Below are 20,140 nucleotides of genomic sequence, written 5' to 3'. Positions count from 1 at the left end.
GGCTGGAAAACTTGTGTTCCAGTTTCTACTGTGGTTCATTGTTTGGTTTGTCCTTATTCGTGCTCAGCTAGCTCATATTTTTGCATCTTCTAGTGAACTGATAAAAGATCTTACTGACAGTGTATATTGTTTGCTCTTCTTGTAATAACACAGAACAGAGGACACTGTGATCTTGCTTTCTGATTAGGGAACTAATCACATGGGTCAGACCACCTAATATTCTGCTGGAGCATCCACTTGGTTTTGAGAGGGAATCTAGGAAAGAATAGAGCTGGAGTTTAATCAGAAAAATGACCTATTAAATACTAGAAAACAAAGAATGGTGGGATTTCTATATGATGAGATGTTTGAATACAGAAATTTCAAGTTGTATGTAAATCTGCAACTACTGTTACCTGAGAAATCAGGAAGTTTTATAATTTGACTTTGAAATTATCAATTTGGTTGGTTTGTTGTCTGTAATACTCCTCTGGTTTGAAAACTGTCCAGTAATTTATGAGGTTGAGGAACAGGGAGACTAGTTATGTTGGGGACCCCCAAGGCCACTCCTAGGTTCAATGGCTCAGTAGAATTCATGGGACTCAGTGTAGAGTTGAACTGACCGCTATGATTTATTTCAGTGAAAGGGAGACAAAGCAAAATGAGCAAGGCAAGAGGTGCATGGGGCAGGTCTGGAGAACCAAGCACAAGCTTGCAGGAGTTCTTTCTCAGTAGAGTCACACAGCGGGTGTACAATTCCTTCAGCTCCCAGCTGTGACAGTTGTGAAATGTTTTCTCACTGGGAATCCCAGTGGACACTCAGTGCCAAGGTTTCCACTGGGGCTCGTCACATAGGTGCCCTCTGTCAAAGCATGTACCAAAATTCCAGACTCCAGAAAGAAAGCAGGTGTTCTGCCTAAACCAGATTGTCTGTACAGTTTAGACCCAGTGAGCTATTCTTATCAGCACTGGGAATGTTAGCGCTTTCCCCCTCCCAAAGTCCAAGTTCCCAGATGCCAGCCAAGGACCAACCTTGTAAGCAGACATTTTTCAGCCTCTTAGGCCTGTTAGGTTAACTCTTTCCCATGGTACAAATTATTGAGTACCAGATAGGGCCAGTACTGTTCTACTGTGCTAAGTACATGCATTATTTTCTTTATTCCTCAAAAGAATAGTATATTACATCTTATTAGGACTCCCATTTCAAAAATGAGCAACACGAGACTTGTATGTATAAAAACTTACATGAGATCAAATACTGATGAATTACAGGGCTGTTTATTCAAAGCCTATCTTTGAAACAGCCTTGATACTCCAGGGAAAATTAAGGAACAAATCTATTAAATCTCTCTGTAGTACAGATACATTTTTATTTGAAAAGTTTTGTGGAAATTTTTATTTATTACTTTCAGTTATGATTAAAAAAATTTCTTTATGGGAGAATAAAATTAACATCAGACAAAACTAAGGTTTCTGTCTGATTCTACCACTGTCTACCTGGACTTTATAAAACAATGTTCTTCAATTGTTTTTGTAGTTTAGAAATTACTTTCATATATTTTGTCTTTTTACACCCTTAACTCCTTTGCCATGGCTGTTCAACCCAACACACATCCAGTCCGTTACCAAGTCTCATGAATTCTCCTTTCCTTCATCAGAATCTTATTCCAGCTCCCACTTTCATTCTTTTGGTGGATCACTGCCCTAGTCGATTCTACTTTTGAATCTTCATCTTTCAACCATACAGACTTCAGAAGGATATTTAAAACCTGTAGCTTTGCATCTACTCTAGGATCAAGTTAAAACTCCGTAGATTAGAGAACAAGGTACTTGATGCCATTTTTGCTTGTCTTCCCTCTGTCTTTCCTCCATCTCCAGCTGTGTCTTCAACCTGTACTCTTTCACATTGTACCTTTCTTAGTATTGTTCAGTCAATTTGGAGTAATATATTCTTCCACGTGCTTGCCAGGATCTATCTATCTACATTTTATCTGTCAAAAATACGGTGAGAGGCCTAGTCAACACTTGCTCATCTTTTCTGACCGAGTTCAGTCCCTGCCTTCTCTGAAGACTTTTCTGTCATCCTCACACCAGTGGTGGACTCACCAGCCCCCATCAGGCCTCTGTGCCCTGTCTCATATTTTTATTGGGACATCTTGGTTGCTTGACTTTGTTTACTTATCTGTTCCCCCATTGGACTTCAAGCTCTTTGAGATCAGGGTTCAAAGCTTTCCTATTTTCATATTTCCAGGAGTTTAGTGGAGAGTTGAGTCTTCAGTACCCAGTTGGATGGCTGGTTGGATCAAAGGAGACTTGGGGAGACCTCAACCCTTCAAAGAAGGCAGGGCTTCCTATGCGAGTTTATCCTATGCAGACATGGACAACCAAAAAGGTTATCATGCCGCTAGTAAGTATGAGTCAGGATTAGAGCCTTGGTGTTCTAACTAAGTTCAGTGCTCTTTCTGTAATGCCTCCCTTATCATTTTATTACTTTGTACTTAAATCAAACATTCTATGTGATGAGATGATTGAAAATTTAATCTTTAACCAAGGTTAACTGTCTGGATGGTGAAGGAAGTTACAAGATGGTGGCACGAGTCTCTTGAATATCCTGGGCCATCTCCCATATTTCTATAAGATCTTCTGGGTCATATTGTTGTTTGCTTGACTGTCCCTGGAAACCTGGAGACTCTAGTGATGTAGGCATAAGAGCTTGTAAGCTTCTGAGATTATTGGCTATTTCTCTCTTAGTTGTATGCCTTGACTAGGTGGACTCCTAGGGGGAAGTTTAAGTTTATAGGATCCTTCTTATTGCTACCTGAAGATTTATATCTTCTAGCACTTTCTAGGATTCTGAGGGGTGAGTATGGGGTGGAAGATACAGTTTCTTTTACTTCAGGACAATTGGGAGCATTGGCATCAGGCTTTAGAGGTTTCCAGACAATTCACCAGCTTATAAAAAGTGAGACAGCTCTAAACACTCTATAAACAGTACAGTTCTAGTGTACTAGGAGATTTTTCTGGCTCTGAAAATTCTCAACTCTATGATCTCATGAAAACTCAGTTTCTCACTGGCAGTTGAGTTTCCATGGTTCTGAAATAAGGTTGTATCAGCTTCCTGTCTTGTGTCTTAATTTCCTCTCTGTCGCTTCTTCTCCCAATCTTGATTTGTATTTGTGTTCTTATTCTACTGTCCTGGATGTGACCTTCTTCATCACGTAAAACAGCCAAGATGTAGGTCTGAAGTCCTAGGGTCTAATTTACCTTCATAATTTGCCAACTTATCTATTTTCATTGAACAGTATCACTGTTTTTTTTTTTCCCTCTAGGAAGCAGAAACGCATTTAAGACAGAAGAGGGGGAGAACACCATTTGTTCTATCCACTCTCCTAAAGTATTTTTATAACCTTTTAGTTATAGTTTCAAACTTGCAGAAAAGTTGCAGGACTAGTACAAGGAGCTCTCAAATAAACTTTGCTCAGATTCACAAGTTGCCTGTGGTTGCCCTTTTTGCTCTATCCTTCTGTTGGCCTGTTACTTGGTCTCTTTCTCTTCGTATGCATGTTTTCTGAACCACTGGAGAATAAGTTGTAGACAGTCCCCTTCTTTACTTCTTTGTTTTTTTGCCACATCAGGAATAGAACCTGTGTCCTCTGCAGTGGAAGTGTAGAGTCTTAACTGGATCACAGCAAAGGCCCATGTAGATAGTCCCTTTTTGCCCCCAAATGGGTTGTTGTACATTGCTTAAAAATGAGGACATTCTCTTTTAGAAAAACAGTACAGTGGTCAAAGTCAAGACATGTAACACTGATACAACACTATTATTTGGTCCAGAGTCCATGGTCAAATTTCATTCATCATTCCACTGATGTCTTCATACCTGTTTCAAAACCTCCCCTCCCAAATCTAGCATCTAATCCCTGATCATGCATTGTGTTTAGTAGGTCAAGACATAAAGTTTGTAAATGTTCATGGTGCAAGGAAGAGAAAGGCATGTAGGAAACATTGTTCTTTGTTATAAAATGCCAACTATATCTTGAATACTCAGTGACTGTATCTGAGAGTCCACATGCATGAAGTGCATTTTAAATCATTTTAAGTTATTTAACTTAAAATTTAAAAATTTTAAATTAAAATGATTTAAAAATCATTTTAAGTTATTCCTCTGCTCACATTCTCATGGTCATCATTAGGAGCTGAAGATCACCTTCCCATGAAATAAATTATTTTAGCCTGGTCCCCTGGGATGATTAGAAATCACTTGTTCCTGTTTCCCTTTCTCTCACCCCTTCCTCAATTTTAATTTTTTATTCTTCTGTATTAAACAGTTACTAGTCATGTAAAGCATTTTATCGAGAACAGTACAGTATGAGTAATTTCTAGTAAATGAAATGGGAGTTTAATCACAGGTTTGGTCCTCATGCTACCTAAAAGTAGAAAGTAGAAATAATAAAAGAATTCTAGGTCTCAAAAACACTTCTGGATCTGGCTATAATAGTTGTGATTTATTCATTAATTATTTGTATCGTGATGAGAAAGACAACGCCTGTAAGAAAAAATTAGCATTTCTGTTCAGAAATGGTATTACCTAATTTATTCATAGCTTTCAGCAGTTTTTAGTGTTATCAAAAAATAAAATTTCCATCAAAGTTTTTTTTCATCAAAGTTTTGTGTAGTTATTTTAGCACTGAATATGTGTATAACCCTGTGTTGTAGGCACTGAGGGCGGTTATGAAAAGACCAATTCCCAGAATGTCTGAAATGGCAGTATAATTGAAACAGTGTTTCTCCGTACCCCCCTTTCCCACCTGCCTGTCTTGAAAGAAACTTGTTTTAACCAGAAGTGTATGTCACTTGTTACAGCTTTTTTTTTTTTTTTTTTTGAAGAACTGTATTTCACATCATGGTTTTTGTAAGATGAGTTTTGTTCTCTGCATCATGAGCTGCTGGTCTGGGGATACTTAGAAATCTTGGAAGCTAGTTCTGTAATTAGTAGTTTCTATTAAGTGTTTGTTGATGAGGATAGATACGATATCACTTATCCTGAAGGACAATTAGAAAACAGGCCAAATTATATAAGTAGAGGAAGCATGGACTTCCCAGTAGCTGAGATGGTTAAGAGTCTGCCTGTAGTGCAGGAGACCCTGGGTTTGATCCCTGGGTCGGGAAGATCCTCTGGAGAAGGGAATGACAGCCCATTTCAGCATTCTTGCCTGGAGAATTCCATGGGCAGAGGAGCCTGGCAGGCTACAGTCCATGGATTCGCAAAGAGTTGGACACAACTGAGCGACTAACACTCCACTCTAGAGGAAGCATTGGTGGTAAAAGTGTAGACTATATAGATTTTTGGCAAAGGGTAAGATGTAAACTGGGGAAGGATTAGGAAAGGTGTCTGATTGGCCATGGGTTGGAGTATGAGCAGTGTTGGGCAGAAAGAGCCCATTCGTATGGTAGGAATATCATGTGCAAAGGCCCTGGGGTAGAAGAGGACTTAGTGTGTCTGTGGAACTGTACTGTTCTAGACTTGTATAGACTTGTATGCTGATAATTACCATCCACAGGGATTGCTTATTTGTTAATAATGAAGAAGAATCATACAATTTCAGAGCTTGAAGGGACATTAAAGAATAATCTTCAAGTTTTTTACTTGCAGAAACTGAACATAAGGAGATGACTTGCTCCAGATCACCCAGTAAGCTAATTGTTAAGATTGGGCCAAAATCAGATTTGACTGCACTGCCTTTGTTCTGAAAAGGATGTGTTTGGGTTGCCCAAGTAGCTGAGGGCACTTTTACAGCTTCAATAATATTCACAGAATGGACTCCCATCTAGTGATTATTCAGACCCCTTTGCTGAAAAATTCTTATCGTTTTTCTACCTTTGAAGCTTTGCTCTTGCTGTAAGTAATTGTTCTCCTTATGTTTATCCAAGTCCCATCTCAAGTTCTCTTTTTAAAAAAAAACTTAAAAAATTTTTTTATTATTTTATAAAAATGAAGTATAGTTGATTTACAACCTTGTGTGAGTTTCTGGTGGACAGCAAAGTGATTCAGTTATGTATGTGTGTGTGCGTGGATGGATGTGTGTATGTGTGTATATATATGTGTGTGTGTGTGTGTACATATATATATTCTTTTTCAAATTATTTTCCATTATAGGTTATTATAAAATACTGACTACTTCTCTGTTCAGTTCAGTTCAGTCGCTCAGATGTGTCCGACTCTTTGCGACCCCATGAATCGTAGCACGCCAGGCCTCCCTGCCCATCACCAACTCCCGGAGTTTACTCAAACTCATGTCCATCGAGTCAGTGATGCCATCCAGCCATCTCATCCTCTGTCGTTCCTTTCTCCTCCTGCCCCCAATCCCTCCCAGCATCAGGGTCTTTTCAAATGAGTCAACTCTTCACATGAGGTGGCCAAAGTATTGGAGTTTCAGCATCAGTCCTTCTAATGAGCACCCAGACTGATCTCCTTTAGGATGGACTGGTTGGAGCTCCTTGCAGTCCAAGGGACTCTCAAGAGTCTTCTCCAACACCACAGTTCAAAAGCATCAATTTTTCTTCACTCAGCTTTCTTCACAGTCCAACTCTTACATGCATACATGACCATTGGAAAAACCATAGCCTTGACTAGATGGACCTTTGTTGACAAAGTAATGTCTCTGCTTTTAATATGCTGTCTAGGTTGGTCATAACTTTCCTTGCGAGGAGTAAGTGTGCTATACAGCAAAACCTTGTTGTTTATCTATTTTATATAAAGAACTGTGTATCTATTTATCCCAAGCTCCTCATTTACCACCCCCCCCACCTGAATTTCCCCTTTGGTAAATTTGTTTTCTATCTCTGAATCTGTTTCTGTTTTGTAAATGAGTTCATTTGTATCATTGTCGTAGATTCCATGTAGAGGTGATATCATTTGATGTTTCTGTCTGGCTTACCCTTGAGAGACCTTGTTCACCTCCCCACTCTCCCAGCTCACAACCTCCCCCTCCCTTAGCTGGTTGTAATGCCGGCCCTTTCAGGATTACTGTTAAAATTTATATGTATTATTATTGCCTCTTTAAAATTGCTAACTACATGATTATCTCTTTGAGGGAAGAGGTTGTTGCCTTCTAATTTCAACATATCACACCATATCTCACCCATTAGGTGCTCAGAAAAGTTTTTGTTGGTAGTAATTACGATAGTGATGATCAGTTAATATTTCAAGTAAGCAAAAGGATTTTTAAAGATACTGTAATAGTTATTTCTGATGCTATTTGTTCATTTTAATTGTTGAGGAGATACGTTATTTAGATTTGGAATCAAAAGTATGTTTTGATTTAGTATTTATTAGTATTAACCTTTCTCCCAAACTAAAATATGGACATTATTGTAAACAACCAGAGTATGAACTGTCAGAAGAAATCACACGTCCATTTGAGAAAGTGAAACTATTTTGAGTTGTTTCTAAACCCATTTAGAACATGGTTTCACCACTGGTCAGTGCTGGTCAGATACATGTAGAGGATCACCTATTGAAGAGTGCTTAGAAACACCTGGGTTATTCAGTGATTATCAATAATTCAGTGACTTTCTTAAGAGAACTCCTGACATTATTAGCCTTTGGGTCTTGTGAATATACTGTACTTCTGAGATAAATCTTATCACATGGTGATTTGATAATTGCTACTTCATATAATTAAAAACATTGTTACAGTCTTTTTTTTTTTTTTTTTTACCAAAACTCTTCATTTACCTTTTTTATTTTTAATCTTAGAGAACTGCTGTAGTATGTGGAAGATTCTACATTGGCAAACACTTGAAATGAAAAATTGCACAAAATGTGTGCAATATAGTTCTTAAATAAAATTGAATGCATAAGTAAGTCTTAAGTGAAATCTGTAGTGATTTTTAATAGATTGTGAGAAAGGAGTTTCCCTGTGATCATCCTAGTTGTGTGAGAAGACTTTTGGAAACGTTCTATCTTCCTTCCAAGTAGTCACATTGGTATAGCTGTTCCTTAATTTTATTTGCCGCTGCAAAAGGTAACATGGATAGGTGTAATTCTCTGCTCGTGAGATTGTAATATGTGAATTTTTCTCATTTTAGAGGAATATGCAGATAAAATATTGATATTTTATCTATATGTATTTCTTGGCAGAAGAGAGTCCATACACTTACTTGTTATGTGGAAGTCAGTTCATTTGTTTTCATTTATTCATCAGTTGTACAGCAAAGATTTAGTGAGTATGTACATGGTGCTAATGGTAAAGAATCCTCCTGCCATCACAGGAGACATAGGAAACACAGGTTTGATCCCTGAGTTGGGAAGATTCCTTGGAGAAGGAAATGGCAACCGAAATCCAGTATTTTTGCCTGGAAAATTCCATGGGCAGAGGAACCTGGTGGACTATAGTCCATGAGTTGCAAAGAGTCAGAAATGACTGAGCACACACACAATAAGGTAGGGATGGGGAAACCGAAAGATGAATGATCCTGGTTTCATTAAGCTTACAATCTGATTAAGTTATAGTTCTACTTTTATGGGTTCATAATGGTAGATTGTCCTATCCTGCATCCAGTCTGTTTCAAAGGGGACTTCTTGACACCTGGAGTTCTTGTCCTTGTATGCCACAGTTATTTGCACTAGCCCATACTTTCCTGGATTACCTGGAACTCTGAACTTCCCTCGCCCTTGGGTTTCCCTCTGTTCTTAGACTTTACATAGCATAGATTTCACAAACGTAGAGGGGTTTTGCATACATGCTTGCAATCTTCTGTTCTCCATAGCATCTCCATAAAGTATATGTGTAGATAACCATTTCTCCACCATTGACTTCACAAGTGAAGACACTGAAGGAGAAAACGACTTAAGTCATGTACCTTCTCTGAAGTGATATCCCATTTGACTAGGTGAACCAAGATGTGTTATCTTTCTGGCTAGCGTGCTGTTAAACCACATGACGCTCCTCCCCATGAAGGGGGCCTTCCTAACTGGTGTGCTCACTGACCGCCTCTGTGCACACACTTCCTTCCTCCTTCCCTCCTGTAGCTTCATATAAGGTCTGGAAAGGGTGTGCTTTTAGCAGACGTTGCATTGTGTTTGCTTTTTCCCTCACTGCATCCCTGTGAGGGGCTGGGGACCCTATGCATTTCAGTGAATTAGAGTTGAACAGAAAAGAGATCCATAGAAAGAACACATTGCTGTGAATGCTTAGATGAAGTGGAAAGGGCTAAACTGAAGTTGTAACTCTTCAGAACTTTAAATGGGTTTGGTTAAATAGTTCATTTTATTTAACCTTAAATAGTTCGTTGCAGAGCTCTTGTGCTGTGCTCACTCAGCCGTGTCCGACTCTGTGTGACCCCATGGACTGCAGCCCACCAGGCTCCTCTGTCTATAGGGATTCTCCTGTGAAGAATACTGGACTGGGGTTGCCGTACCCTCCTCCAGGGGGTCATCCCAACCCAAGGATCGAACCCAGGTCTCCCACATTGCAGGCAGATTCTTTATCATCTGAGCCACCAGGGAAACCTAAGAATACTGGAGTGGGTAGCCTATCCCTTCTGCAGGGGAACTTCCTGACCCAGGAATTGAACTGGGTTTCCTGCATCGCAGGCGGATTCTTTACCAGCTGAGCTACTCGGGAAGCCCTCATTTCAAAGTATGAATGGTCAAATGTTTCTTCACAGAAAAAACTCACAGGTAACTCAACTAAAGATGAATTTATTCACATTCATAGTCTATCCCAACAAGTAGAGAACAGTATCACAGCTGAAGAGAACCCATAAAATCTATTGCAGCAAGAAGTTAAGTGCTTTTTAAGATCATAGGTAAGTAGTTAAATATTTTTTTCTAAATAGTTAAGTAAGCTGATTTTTAGGTTAACTCAGTCCTTACTAAGTGTTAGTTGCTCACTCATCTCCAACTCTATGCGACTCCACGGACTGTAGCCTGCCAGGCCCTTCTGTCCATGGAATTTTCCAGGCAAGAATACTTGAGTGGGTAGCCATTCCCTTCTTCAGGGGATCGTCTTGACCCAGGGATTGAACCCAGATCTCCTGCATTGCAAGCAGATTCTTTACTATCTAAGCCACCAGGGAAGCACTGATTATTATACAACATCAAAAAAAGGGTAGAGACTTGAATTTTCTTGGAAAAAAGTGAGCAGCTTGATGCTAAAGGTCAAATATGGAATTTAAAATTTGTTTTTAAACAAAGTGATTCTTCTACTTTCAGACATCACAATCACTTTCTAAGATAGGTATTATGACTAAAATATATGTAGGAAACAAGAGCAATATCTACTTGATGAGAGAATATGTTTCTAGAGGTTCTAGAACAAGCTTATCAGCAGTTTTCTATTCCTTCTTCCCTGTAGGGACCTTCTGTTGTGGTCTGAGGTCTATCTTTGAATTAATTGCTTTTCTGTGAGTTAGAGAGTAGATTATGGACTCTGGAGCCAGATCATGTGGGTTCAAATTCTCAGTTTGTTGCTTATTAACTGTGTGACCTCAGTCAAATTACTTAACCTCTCTGTGTCTCATTTTTCTCATCTTTAAACTGGGGCAAATAATAGTACTTTCTTACAGGTTTTTGTCAGGAGTAAATGGATCCCCCTATATATGAAGTAGTTAAGACAGTTCCTGGCATATAGTAGGTGTCATTCTAAGTGTCAGTGATTGTTGTTGTTATAAGTAACTTGCATTGTCTACCCACTTCTGTCTTTTTAGTATAATATGTTTCAGCGTTTTTGCTCTTGCATCTGGCTTTTCCCAGATATATACTTCTTTTTTTTTTGCCATAAGCATAACCATTTCATTCTCCTAGTAAGTCACTAATCACAGGTGATTTTGTTCTTTGAATTGATCTTTGCTCCTTGTAGTCTGGTTGCATTTCTGGAGTCTGATCACTAGGGGAAATGCATACCTTGTGTGTATGTGTGTGTGTGTGCTCAGTCATGTCTGACTTTTTGTGACGCCCTGGACTGTAGCTTGCCAGGCTCCTCTGTCTGTGGAATTCTCCAGGCGAGGATACTGGAGTGGGTTGCCATTTCCTCCTCTAGGGGACCTTCCTGACCCAGGGATTGAACCTGCATCTCTTGCATCTCCTGCATTGGCAGGCAGATTCTTTACCACTCTGCTACCTGGGAAGCCATGCATACCTTGGGATGGGTCTAGTTTTCATTTTTGGCACCTCTGAGCATCTGTTGGTGGTACTCTCATTGGGTTTGCCCTGTAAGTGTCTCTTTTGTCCACTGGCACATGATAGAGTGCTGGTTTGGTGAATGTTGTGTTGTTCAGTTTTATATTTCATAACACTAGAGGTAGATAGACTGGGAAGGTAAAGAAAAGTAAGCATTAGAACCTTTCAGTTCCATAGAATTGGATTTGTAAAGCCCTTAGAAGGGCCCTAGCGCTTTCACATTTATAATTTTGCACTGAAAATAAGATCTTCTCCCCAAGGTGTGTAAGCCTCTCAAGACCTAGTTGGATCTGCTTTTGCAGAACTTGTGAGACACTGTTTGTTCTGGTATCTGTTAATAACTGCAGATCTGCCAGTGAAATATCCCCAGGCATCTCCACTGTAAAGGAAGCACATTTATAGTTTATGTTCTTAAAAGTTTTTCTTTCAAGATCAAGGTAGTTTATCTACTTAAATTTCTTCAATTTATTTTTCTTTAATAAAAGTTTTAGCACTGTTTTTAAAAAGTCTTGTACTAAATATATTCCTGAGTATTTTATGGTTGTAGTTACACTTGTGAACAAATGAATTTTCAAGATATTATAGTTAGATACTGTTGATATGTAATCAAGCTCTTGATTTTTATATATCTGTTTTATAACCACCCAGTATATTATTTCTAAGTACTTAAATAGGGGCACAATTTTATATTACCAACCTTGCTATAAAAGGGTTATTTTCTACTAAATTTAATCAATTTTATGAGAAGAAAATATTTTTAAAAAATAAGAAAAATAAAAGCATTTAAAAAATTTTTTTATTAGCTGGAGGCTAATTACTTTACAGTATTGTAGTGGTTTTTGCTATACATTGACATGAATCAGCCATGGATTTACATGTGTTCCCCATCCTGTACCCCACTTCCACCTCCCTCCCCATCCCATCCCTCTGGGTCATCCCAGTGCACCAGCCCTGATCACTTGTCTCATGCATTTAAAATCCTAAACAGAAATACTTGAAAGCCACATGGAAGCCTAGGGGAGGGTGTTCCAGCAGGTGAATCCAGGAAGTAAGGCCCGAAGAGAGACATGGGGTATTTCTTTGCTCCAGAAACAGCAGAGAGGCAGAGGGACTGAAGTGGAGTTGGCAGGGTGGGGGGGTGGGGGGGTTGGTGAGGGTGCGGGAGGTGGCTGGTGACCTGGGCAAGTTTCTACATGGATTGTTGTCGACCATGGAAAAGACTTTGAATTTTGTTCTTCTTCTTTTTAATGTGATAAGATATTGGAGGGTTACGAGTGGGGAGTGACATAGTTTGGCCCTGGCATTCATGCACATCAGAATACTGGGGCTCGGTGCAACGCGAGTTGGTGGTTAGAAGGTGTGAGGTTGTTTTGGCTCTGCTAGCCAGTGTGATCTTGAGGAGGTGAGTTATCCATGCAGTACCTCAGTTTCTACCCTAAAATGAAGAACCTGGATTATGTGGTCATAGGGTCCTTTTCATGGCTAAATATGATTCTCAGTCTTAAAATAGTTATTAACCCTTCAACATGTGTTGGCAGTGTCCCCCACCTCCCCCACCTGCTCAGACGTGGCCTTTGCTTCCCTTCAGCCTCACCTCTGCCTCTGTGGGTAGCCAGATTCTGGTGAGTGTGGAGTGGTGGTGACACTTTCTTTTTCCCAACATATATTTCCCTGATTACTAAAGAGGATGAGCAAGTCTACCTGTTTTCATTGACTATTGGCATTTACTCTCTGTTGAAGTGCCCCTTTAGCTTTTTTCCCTCCTTTTTTTTTTTTTCTATTAGGTTTTCTGCCTTTTAAAATGTACTTTTAGAATACATAAAGTACATATTCTGAATCAAACCTGCTATCTGTATATGCTTTGCAAATACTTGTTTGTGCTTTGTGACTTGTCTTCTCTTCATGGTATCTTTTTTCTTATTGTGGTAAAAAACACATAACATAAAAGTTAGCATTGTAACTATTTTAAAGTGTACAATTCAGTGGCATTAAGTATATTAATAATGTTGTGCAACAACCACCACTGTTTAATTCCGGAGCTTTTTTTATCTCTCCAAACAGAAACTGAGAATGTTCAGTGTGCACTGAAGAAGAACATGCATTATGTTGCTTTTTGGATGAAATGTTCTGTATATATCTGTTAAGTACATCTTATATAAAGTATCATTTAAGGCAGATGGCTCCTTATTGATTTTCTGTCTGGATGATCTATCCATTGATGTAAGTGGGGTGTTAAAGTCCCCTACTGTTATTGCATTGTGGTTTTCCCCTTTGGATTGGGTAATATTTGCTTTATATATTAAGTCCTCCTATGTTGGGTACATAATTATTTATGAATGCTGTATCCTCTTGTTGGGTTGACATCTTTATAATTAGGTAATGATAATTACATATTCTTCACCTTTTATTACAGTCTTTGTTTTACAGTCTATGACACAGGTAAAGCTGCCCAAGTTTTCCTTTGGTTTCCATTCACCACTATCTTTATACTTACTTTTCCCATGAGATTTATCCTTCCGAATATTTTCTTGTTGCTCATTCTTGCCCTTTCTTTTCAGTTTAAAGAAACCCTTACACTTCTGGTTTAGTGATGGTGACTCCTTTAACATTGTTTGTCTGGAAAACTCTTGGTCTCTCCTTTAATTCTGAATAACTCTGTCAATGAAGTATTCTTGGTTTGAAGTTTACTTCTTTCAGGATGTTGGCTATATTGAACTACCCAAGAATTACCCCAGTATCAAAACTAGACAAGGATGCTGGAAGAAAAGAAAATTTTATATTAATATCCCTGATAACTTCAGATGTAAAAATTTTAGGTGGTAAACTCATTAACATAGGTCTTGATGATTTTTAAAATCTGACACCAAAAGAAAAAGCAACAAAAGCAAAAATAAACAAATGGATCTTCATCAAACCAAAAAAATTCTGTATAGAAATGGAAGCCATCAACAAAATGAAAAGCAACATACCAAATGGAAGAAAATATTTACAAATCACATATCTGATAAGAAATCTCTAAAATGTATAAATAACTCATACAACTCAGTGGCCAAAAAAAAAAAAAAAAAGTGGGCTGAAGGTCTGAATTGACATTTTTTCCAAAGAAGACATAACAGATGGCCAGTAGGTATATGGAAAGGAGTTCAACATCACTAATCATCAGAGAAATGCAAATCAGAACTACAATGAGATATCACTTCACACCTGTCTGAATAGCTATTAAAAAAGACAAGAAATAACAAACATTGGTAAGGGTGTGGGGAAAAGGAAACATTGTGCATTGTTGGTGGGAATGTAAATTGGTGCAGCCACTATAGAAGACGATATGGAAGTTTCTCAAAAAATTAAAAATAGAGCTACCATATGATCCAGAAGTTCCACTTTCGGATATTTATCTAAAGAAAAGGAAAACACTAGTTCAAAAAGATATACACTCCTCAATGTTTATTGCAGCATTATTTACAATAGACAGAATACAGAAGCAATCTAAATATCCATAAATGAATGAATGGGTAAAGAAATTTTGATATACAGAGACATACATGCACACAGGGGAATATTACCCAGTTGTAAAAAAAGAAATGAAATCGTGCCGTTTGCAACAATGTAGATAGACCTCAGGGCTTCCCAGGTGGCTCAGATAGTAAAGAATCTTCCTGCAATGCAGGAGACCTGGATTTGATTCCTGGGTTGGGAGGATCCTCTGGAGAAAGGGAATGACTACTCACTCCAATATTCTTGCCTAAGAAATCCCAAGGACAGAGGAGCTTGGTGGGCTACACAGTCCATGAGGTTGCAAAGAGTTGGACATGACTGAGCAACTAACACTTGAATACTTGAGATAGACCTCAAGGGCATTGCTAAGTAAAAATCAGTTAAAGAAGACATCAGTTTCGTTCAGTTCAGTTCAGTCTCTCAGTCATGTCTGACTCTTTGCAACCCCATGGACTGCAGCACTCCAGGCCTCCCTGTCCATCACCAACTCCCAGAGTTTACTCAAACTCATGTCCACAGAGTTGGTGATGCCATCCAACCATCTCATTCTCTGTTGTCCCCTTCTCCTCCCGCCTTCAATCTTTCCCAGCATCAGAGTCTTTTACAACAAGTCATTTCTTCACATCAGGTGCAAAGTATTGGAGTCTCAGCTTCAGCATCAATCCTTCCAATGAATATTCAGGACTGATCTCCTTTAGGATTGACTGGTTGGATCTCCTTGCAGTCCAAGGGACTCTTAAGAGTCTTCTCCAACACCACAGTTCAGTTCAGTTCAGTTCAGTCGCTCAGTTGTGTCCGACTCTTTGAGACCCCATGAATCGCAGCATGCCAGGCCTCCCTGTCCATCACCAACTCCCGGAGTTTACCCAACTCATGTCCATTGAGTTGGTGATGCCATCCAACCATCTCATCCTCTGTCATCCCCTTCTCCTCCTGCCTTCAATCTTTCCCAGCATCAGGGTCTTTTCCAATGAGTCAGCTCTTCTCATTAGGTGGCCAAAGTATTGGAGTTTCAGCTTCAACATCAGTCCTTCCAATGAACACCCAGGACTGATCTCCTTTAGGATGGACTGCTTGGATCTCCTTGCAGTCCAAGGGACTGTCAAGAGTCTTCTCCAACACCACAGTTCAAAACCATCAATTCTTCAGCGCTCAGCTTTCTTTGTAGTCCAACTCACATGACCACTGGAAAAACCATAGCCTTGACTAAACGGACCATTGTTGACAAAGTAATGTCTCTGCTTTTCAATATGCTGTCTAGGTTGGCCATAATTTTCCTTCCAAAGAGTAAGCAAGCGTCTTTTAATTTCATGGCTGCAAGCACCATCTGCAGTGATTTTGAAGCCCAGAAAAATAAAGTCAGCTACTGTTTCCACTGTTTCCCCATCTATTTGCCATGAAGGGATGGGACCGGATGCCACTTCGTTTCTGCATGTCACTCTCCTTTCACTTTCATCAAGATGCTCTTTAGTTCTTCTTCACTTTCTGCCATAAGTGTGGCGTCATCTGCATGTCTGAGGTTATTGATATTTCTTACAGCAATCTTGATTCCAGCTTGTGCTTCTTCTAGCCCAGCGTTTCTCATGATGTACTCTGCATAGAAGTTAAATAAGCAGGGTGACAATATACAGCCTTGACGTATTCCTTTCCTGATTTGGAAACAGTCTGTTGTTCTATGTCCAGTTCTAAGTGTTGCTTCTTGACCTGCATACAGATTTCTCAAGAGACAGGTCAGGTGGTCGGTCTAGTATTCCCATCTCTTTCAGAATTTTCTAGTTTGTTGTGATCCACAAATCAAAGGCTTTGTCATAGTCAGTAAAACAGAAGTAGATATTTTTTTGGAACTCTCTTGCTTTTTCGATGATCCAGTGGATTTTGGCAATTTGATGTTTAAGTTCCTCTGCCTTTTCTAAATCCAGCTTGAACATCTGGAAGTTCACAGTTCATGCACTGCCAAAGCCTGGCTTGGAGAATTTTGAGCATTACTTTACTAGCATGTGAGATGAGTGCAATTGTGAGGTAGTTTGAGCATTCCTTGGCATTGCCTTTCTTTGGGATTATAGAGTGATTTTTAAGCATGTAGAACCTAAAAGAATAAAAAGCCAAGTTTATAGATAGAGATAACAGATTGGTGGTTGCCAGAAGTAGGGGGTGCAGGGTTGGAGAAATGGGTACAAGGGTATTTAAATATTTAAAAAATGAAAAGATAAAGTGATCAGAGAAAAAAAGAAATTACAATAAAACTTAGAATACATAGTTTCTCTTATTTTACATAAAAAAGTTAATCCATTAAGGCATTTTTTGAAAGTGAAAGTGAGCTGCTTCCCATGTATTCTGGTTCCTAAATTGTGATTAAAATTTTTTAGCACTAAGATTCACAAACATAATACAAAAGAAACCTAAATGAAGCTGACTTAGTATGTCAACTTGTAATTTTCATTTCCACTGTGAGGATACTGGCACACCACTAGAAATGTTTTTTGTTTTTATTTAGAAGGAAGTTTAGTTACATTCTTGGCTAATAGTTTCTAGTCTATAAATTTAACTATTTCTGCTTTATTGACTATGCTAAAGCCTTTGACTGTGTGGATCACAATAAACTGTGGAAAATTCTGAAAGAGATGGGAATACCAGACCACCTGACCTGCCTCTTGAGAAACCTGTATGCAGGTCAGGAAGCAACAGTTAGAACTGGACATGGAACAACAGACTGGTTCCAAATAGGAAAAGGAGTACATCAAGGCTGTATATTGTCACCCTGCTTATCTAACTTCCATGCAGAGTACATCATGAGAAACACTGGGCTGGAGGAAGCACAGACTGGATTCAAGATTGCCAGGAGAAATATCAATAACCTCAGATATACAGATGATACCACCCTTACGACAGAAAGTGAAGAAGAACTAAAGAGCATCTTGATGAAAGTGAAAGAGAAGAGTGAAAAAGTTGGCTTAAAACTCAACATTCAGAAAACTAAGATCATGGCATCCAGTCCCATCCCTTCATGGCAAATAGATGGGGAAACAGTGGAAACAGTGGCTGACTTTATTTTTCTGGGCTCCAAAATCACTGCAGATGGTGCTTGCAGCTATGAAATTAGAAGATGCTTGCTTACTCTTTGGAAGGAAAATTATGGCCAACCTAGACAGCATATTGAAAAGCAGAGACATTACTTTGTCAACAATGGTCCGTTTAGTCAAGGCTATGGTTTTTCTAGTGGTCATGTATGGATGTGAGAGTTGGACTATAAAGAAAGCTGAGCACCGAAGAATTGATGGTTTTGAACTGTGGTGTTGGAGAAGACTCTTGAGAGTCCCTTGGACTGCAAGGAGATCCAAGCAGTCCATCCTAAAGGAGATCAGTCCTGCGTGTTCATTGGAAGGACTGGTGTTGAAGCTGAAACTCCAATACTTTGGCCACCTAATGAGAAGAGGTGACTCATTTGAAAATACCCTGATTCTGGGAGGGGTTGGGGGCAGGAGGAGAAGGGGATGGCAGGATAAGATGGTTGGATGGCGTCACTGACTCAATGGACATGAGTTTGGGTGGACTCTGGGAGTTGGTGATGGACAGGGAGGCCTAGCATGCTACAGTTCATTGGGTCGCAAAGAGTCAGACACGACTGAGCGACTGAAGTGAACTGAAGTACACATAATGTCTTGCATTTCACCTCTGTTCTGTTTTTTTGGCTTCACTAGGCCTTCGTCGCTGCACTCAGGCTTTTGCTAGATGTGGTTTTAAGGCTCCTCACCGCAGTGGCTTCTTTTGTTGCAGAGCAGGGGACCTAGGGCATGAGGGCTTCAATAGGTGTGGTGTACGGACTTAGTTGCTCCTTGGCATGTGGAATCTTCCCAGACCAGGGATGAACCTGTGTCCCTTGCTTTGGCAGGTAGATTCTTAATGACTGGACCACCAAGGACATCTGCATCTAACTTTTCGTAGTTTTTAAGACTATCAAATATAAGAATGGGAATCAGTAAACCCAAGGTCTAGTGTTTATTTGGTCTGTGGAACCAAGCAGTCACTTAATCACTCTGAACTCCAGTAATTTTATGCATAAAAAGGTGCAGGTGGGGCAGGAGGAGTAGCATCTGCCTTACCTGTTTTATACAGTCGGTCATGAATATATACTTAAAATAATTGTAGTGAAACTATTTTGCATCTTTAAAAAATTAGTTATCATTATTATTATGATACGGGCTTCCCAGGTGGCTCAGTGGTGAAAAATCTGCCTACCAATTCAGGAGACACAGGAGATGTGGGTTTGATTCCTGGGTTGGAAAGATCCTCTGAGGAGGAAATGGCAGCCCACTCCAGTATTCTTGCCTGGAGAATCCCATGGATAGAAGAGCTTGGAGGACTACAGTCCGTGGGGTCGCAAAGAGTCAGACGTGACTGAGTGAGCACACATATTATTATGATTCTGAATTAATTGTCATTATCAGTCATCTGAAAAGTTGTATTAGGTCAGGTAAATCCAGATGGTGCAGAATTAACTGCAGTACAGAATTAACTTCTGAAAAACTGCATGTAGTTTTGGTCATTCTTCAAAATAAAAAAACTGGAAACTAGCTGGAAATTATTGAGAAGGATCATTAAAATGTTTAAAGGGAAGGACTTCCAGTATAGAAGAGTAGACTAAACATTATAGAATCCTAAAGACTGACACAAGGAAAGGCAACAAAGGAGGGCAGTGGGTCTTTAAAACAAAAACAATCTACCCACCCTTGGCCTCATTAAATAGTTAGTCCCCATTCCCTTAATACTGTAATCCCTTACAGTATTTATTTTTTCCATCTGACTCATTTCACTTAGTATAGGGCCATCTTAATCCGTCCATGTTGGTTACACATGGCAAAATTTTTTTATGGCTGAATAGTCCTCCATTGTATATATAGATCACATCTTCTTTGTCCATTCACCTGTTGAAGGACACTTAGGTTGTTTTCATGTCTTGGCTGTTATAAATAATGCTGTTGTGAACATTGTGGTGCATGTACCTTTTCACATTAGTGTTTTTATTTTTTTGCCTATACACCCAGATCTCATTCCTTTTTATAACTAAATAATATTACATCATAAGGATATGCCACATTTGGCTTATTCACTTCTCTGTTGATGGGTATTTGAGTTGTTTCCACTTTGTGGCTCTTTTGTTCTTTTTTTTTTTTCTTCAAATTTTAAGCTTTTTATTTTGTATTGGGGTATAGCTGATTAACAATGTTATGGTAATTTCAGGTGAGCAGTGAAGGGCCTCAGCCATACATACACATGTATTCATTCTCCCTCAAAGCCCCCTCTCATCCCGGTTGGCACAAAACATTGAGTAGAGTTCCATGTGCTATACAATAGGTCCTTTGTTGGTTATCCACTTTTAATAGCAAATAGCAGTGAGTTCATGACCTTCCCAAACTCTGTAACTATCCCTCCCCCCCTGCCCCCACCCCCTACCACCGGCAACTGTTAAGTTCATTTTCTAAG

General features: G+C 39.3%; 1 protein-coding gene across 5 annotated transcripts in view; it reads left to right on the top strand.

Moving 5' to 3' along the window:
- Positions 1–20,140, top strand: part of TEC (tec protein tyrosine kinase) — a 146,390-nt gene that overhangs the window by 54,810 nt on the left and 71,440 nt on the right. Inside the window, exon 1 of one of the 5 annotated variants that reach the window (XM_070458023.1) lies at positions 2,263–2,386. The exons of the other annotated variants lie outside the window; for them this stretch is intronic. Coding sequence (XP_070314124.1) covers positions 2,333–2,386 — 54 coding nt within the window. The 5' untranslated portion in view covers positions 2,263–2,332. Of the gene's footprint in view, positions 1–2,262; positions 2,387–20,140 lie in introns of those variants that run through there. 5 annotated transcript variants of the gene reach the window in all.

The sequence above is a fragment of the Odocoileus virginianus genome, chromosome 29, assembly GCF_023699985.2.
Source record: "Odocoileus virginianus isolate 20LAN1187 ecotype Illinois chromosome 29, Ovbor_1.2, whole genome shotgun sequence".
Lineage (NCBI taxonomy): Eukaryota > Metazoa > Chordata > Mammalia > Artiodactyla > Cervidae > Odocoileus > Odocoileus virginianus.
Note: the sequence above shows the minus strand (reverse complement) of the source record. Positions and strands in the feature narration are given on the sequence as shown.